Raw genomic sequence first — 4209 nt, forward strand, 5'->3', positions numbered from 1 at the left:
ATATATATATATATATATATATATATATATATATATATACAAAACAGTCAGAATTTATGTTTTTAACTGACATAAACTCTATACAATCAGAAAGAAAAGTCCAATTATTTTTATAAGATACAACACAACAAACAAACAAAAAACAAGTTTGTTTGTAAAGTTCAACTATAGACTTAAAAGTTTTTAATATAGTCTTTATTGGCATTTTTATTTTAATCATATCCTCACAATTAAAATTCTAAAACTGCTAATTAACAGCTTATCATTCCTTGAAGGCATTTCACCCACTGACTTTGATTCAGACAAATATCATCTTAGATATTTGTGAAGATGGAGGTACAGCTGTTTTGTCCAAACATTGAAAATAAAATGTTTCTGTCTCATGCAAGATGTTATGTTCTGAGTTTGTGTTGTGCATGACTCTAAGCTACTACCATACCATACCATACCATACCAACTTTATTTATAAAGCACCTTAAAACAACCATGGCTGACACAAAGTGCTGTACATCAATCTTGACTTGATATATGTAAATCTGACTGGATAACAGCAACTCTTGTGTTGCCGAAGGTCAGCTGGCTGTGATGGCCATCTTGAGTTGGGTTGTACATCCATTGGTTATTTTCTGCAAGTTCTATTAAGGTTTGTTATTGTTCTATGTTTTATTATTTTCTAATCATCAAATATATGTTTTTGTCTTTTTTAATCAGCTCTTATGTATCAATAAATTTCCTACTGCCGTTCATGTGCAATAACTTATTCTATATACATATTCAAAAAGTTGTTTTTTCCTCCAACAATCTAGTGTTTGAACTTATTCCCCACTTGGTTTGTTTTTGCTTTACTGTGATTCTCTTTTTTTATCTGCCCACTACTGCCGCCCTCCTGCTCCTATGCGTCCTACTTCATGAGTAACTCTGCTTTGATGGACACATCCTTTGCTCAGAAAATCCCTTGGTGTCTGTCCAGCCGCCAGCATTGGTTCTGTTCATTACAGTCTCCAGCTTGCCCTGGGCCATCACAGCCCCGTGGGCATTGCCCTCCCATAATGACCAGATGTAGTCTGGCCCTTGAAGTGTGTGCCAACTGGGAGCAGGTGGGCAACCTCACCCAGGGAGCATACCGCACACAGAGTAAGGCGAGAAGTAGGTATGGTGTAGAGAGAGGGTGGAAGGAGGAGTATGTGGAGGGGGGTGTTGAGAAATCAAGTGAACACAGTCTGGGAGACTGGATGATGGTTGTGTGTAAAGCAAACACCCCATATCCACAGACATAAGAAATTAATGCAATGTGGTGCAATGGCCAAACTCTAAAACTTTATAGTTTTGAAAAACAAAAGTTCACGTCCATGCTGTCTTATTCACCAACTTGAAAACACAATCAAAACACAGAAATATTTTTTGCTCTAAATCAAATTGTTAATTTGTCTCTGATTCATTAATGTACTTGTCTACACTGCCCTTTTCATAGAACTACCATTCAATGTGTTCACCTGTCATCAAGAGACCCTTGAGATACCAAAAGTCACATGTAAACAGGTAGAACAAGCAATATTCCTACAACAAGATAATCTAAGATTTGATTCCACCAGCATCCATATGTTGAAGTGTCCCTGGGGAAGACACTGAACCCCTCATTGCCTCTGATGTGTACCTCATCAGTGTATGAATGTGATCTAAAAGCACTGATTAGCTTTGTAGAGACATGATAGAGTGCTGTATGAATGTATTTGAGGACACAGGTTGGGTTTTAAAGATATTTGAAGAGCCTGGTTGGCTATACAGGTGCTATATAATAGAGTCAATTTACATTTGCCATTCTACCACCCCTGTTTTAGTGTTTTGGCTATTATATTGTAGTGTGTGTGTTTCTTTTTCCGTTTCTCTGGAAACTACATACATTTGTACATTTTGAGTGTTTATATGTTAGGCAAGTGAGTACCTATACAACTTTCTGAGGTAAGTGTATACAATGTAATAAAATAGATGTCCAGCAGAAAATTGTGCATGACAGGAAATAGCATTAAATTACACAAAATTACCATATACGTAGATATTTTCTGTTAGTAATTTTTATGGTATGCATTATTATCTAAATACCCATGATGCAACGTAAGAAATCTCAAAGATATGTAATGCTCTGTCGTTTCTACCCAGTGGGGATACCACTTTGACAGCTCTTAACATCTTTTGGGTGTTCAGCTGGACAATGTTGAAACATTACCACACTATACATAAGAGTAGCTGTTCTAATAACATGAACTATAATTTATCAAACCAAAGCCACAGAACACAATCATACCATTATTTTATTTATCATGTTATGATGACAGGAGGGCAGCACGGTGGCGCAATTGGTAGAGCTGCTGCCTCTCAGCGAGCAGGTCCCTGGTTCAAATCCCGGTCCGGGGGCCTTTCTGGGTGGAGTTTGCATGTTCTCTCTGTGCATGCATGGGTTTCCTCCGGGTACACCGGTTTCCTCCCACAGACCAAAAACATGCATGTTAGGCTGATTGGTAACTCTAAATTGTCCCTAGGTGTGAGTGAGAGAGTGAATGGTTGTTTGTCTCGTTTGTCTCTATGTGGCCCTGTGATGGACTTGCGACCCGTCCAGGGTGTACCCCGCCCCTTGTACAGTGATTGCCAGACATGGGCACCGGTGACCCCCATGACCCAAAGTAGAAGAAGCGGGTAAAAGATAATGGATGGACGGATGGATGGATGATGACAGGAAGGATATGCTTAGTCTGGAAATCTCAAATGTAATTGTGATATCATGATTATCAGTGTGTTGTCACAATAACCCAAGGAAAAGTACTTGTATCTAGAATGTCAATATTATTATGACAAAAACCTCATCTGTGAAGGTGTTATCTGCTTTTTTGTGTAATTTGGTGCACTTTATTTGCCTTAGGGACAACAGAAGAAATATAAGGATTATGATGCTACTCTAAAAGAAAAGAAAAAAAAAAAATCCAGACAGTTAGTATGTAAAAAACGTAATGTGCGCTTGTCAAACAAATCTCTCCCCGTTGTCAGTCCTTGAGTGTTTTGTTTCACTTAACTTAAGAAAGAAAAACAGAAAAAAATAGAAAAACACAACACTGGAACTTAACTGTGTGTACAACTGTGATCTTTGCTAAGTTCTTACCGTGGCATTCTGGTTGTGTACCCAGCCAGGTCCCATTGGAAAGACACGTTCTCTCTGGTGAGCCCTTTAGAACGTAACCAGGCTCACAGCTAAAGCGGACAACACTGTTCACAGTAAATTCCTCTCCAAGGCGGATACCATGAACAGGAACACCTGGGTCACCACACAATCCTCTTGAATCTCCTGAAACAATAAAAAATAAAAATAAAAAAAAAACAAACAATGAATTCATAAACCTGCAAATTTGGACAAAAATAAATAAATAAAATAAAAAGCTAGAACTACACACATGCTTAATAAATAATCCAGGTAGAAAATCCAATAAAGTTAACTCAGGTCATCTGGACCGTTTCCTTTTTTTTTTTTTTTTTTTTTTGAGGCATTTCGTCCTTCATTCAAAGGACTTCATCATGATATATGCATACATATATATATATATATATATATATATATATGGATTGCTCTTTTCAGGTCGAGGGTGAGGTTCTGCCTCAAGTGGAGGAGTTCAAGTATCTCGGGGTTTTGTTCACGAGTGAGGGAAGAATGGAGCATGAGACTGACAGACGGATTGGTGCAGCAGTATTGCGGACTCCATAACGATCTGTTGTGGTGAAGAGAGATCTGAGCTGTAAGACAAAGCTCTCTGTTTACCGGTCGGTCTACGTTCCTACCCTGACCTATGGTCATGAGCTCTGGGTAGTGACCGAAAGAATGAGATTGCGGATACAGGCAGTTGAAATGAGTTTTCTCTGCAGGGTAGCTGGACTCTCCCTTAGAGATAGGGTGAGAAGTTCAGTTATCCAGGAGAGACTCGGAGTAGAACTGCTACTCCTCCACATCGAGAGGAGCCAGTTGAGGTGGTTCGGGCATAAGGTAAGGATGCCCCCTGGGCGCCTCTCTAGGGGGGTGCTTTGGGCATGTCCAACTGGGAGGAGACCCCGGGGGAGACTATGTCTCTCGGTTGGCCTGGAAATGCCTTGGAATCCTCCCAGAAGAGCTGGAAGAGGTGGCTGTGGAAAGAGACGTCTGGGCCTCCCTGCTCAAGCTGCTGCCCCCAC

At 39.8% G+C, this 4209-nt stretch overlaps 1 protein-coding gene across 1 annotated transcript in view; it reads right to left on the reverse strand.

The window, feature by feature from the left end:
* Nucleotides 1-4209, reverse strand: part of csmd2 (CUB and Sushi multiple domains 2) — a 302201-nt gene that overhangs the window by 22729 nt on the left and 275263 nt on the right. The window contains exon 55 of the mRNA XM_037693663.1: nucleotides 3152-3334. Coding sequence (XP_037549591.1) covers nucleotides 3152-3334 — 183 coding nt within the window. The remainder of the gene's footprint in view (nucleotides 1-3151; nucleotides 3335-4209) is intronic.

This window comes from Nematolebias whitei, chromosome 19 (genome assembly GCF_014905685.2).
Source record: "Nematolebias whitei isolate Nwh7 chromosome 19, NemWhi1, whole genome shotgun sequence".
Taxonomy (NCBI): Eukaryota; Metazoa; Chordata; class Actinopteri; order Cyprinodontiformes; family Rivulidae; genus Nematolebias; species Nematolebias whitei.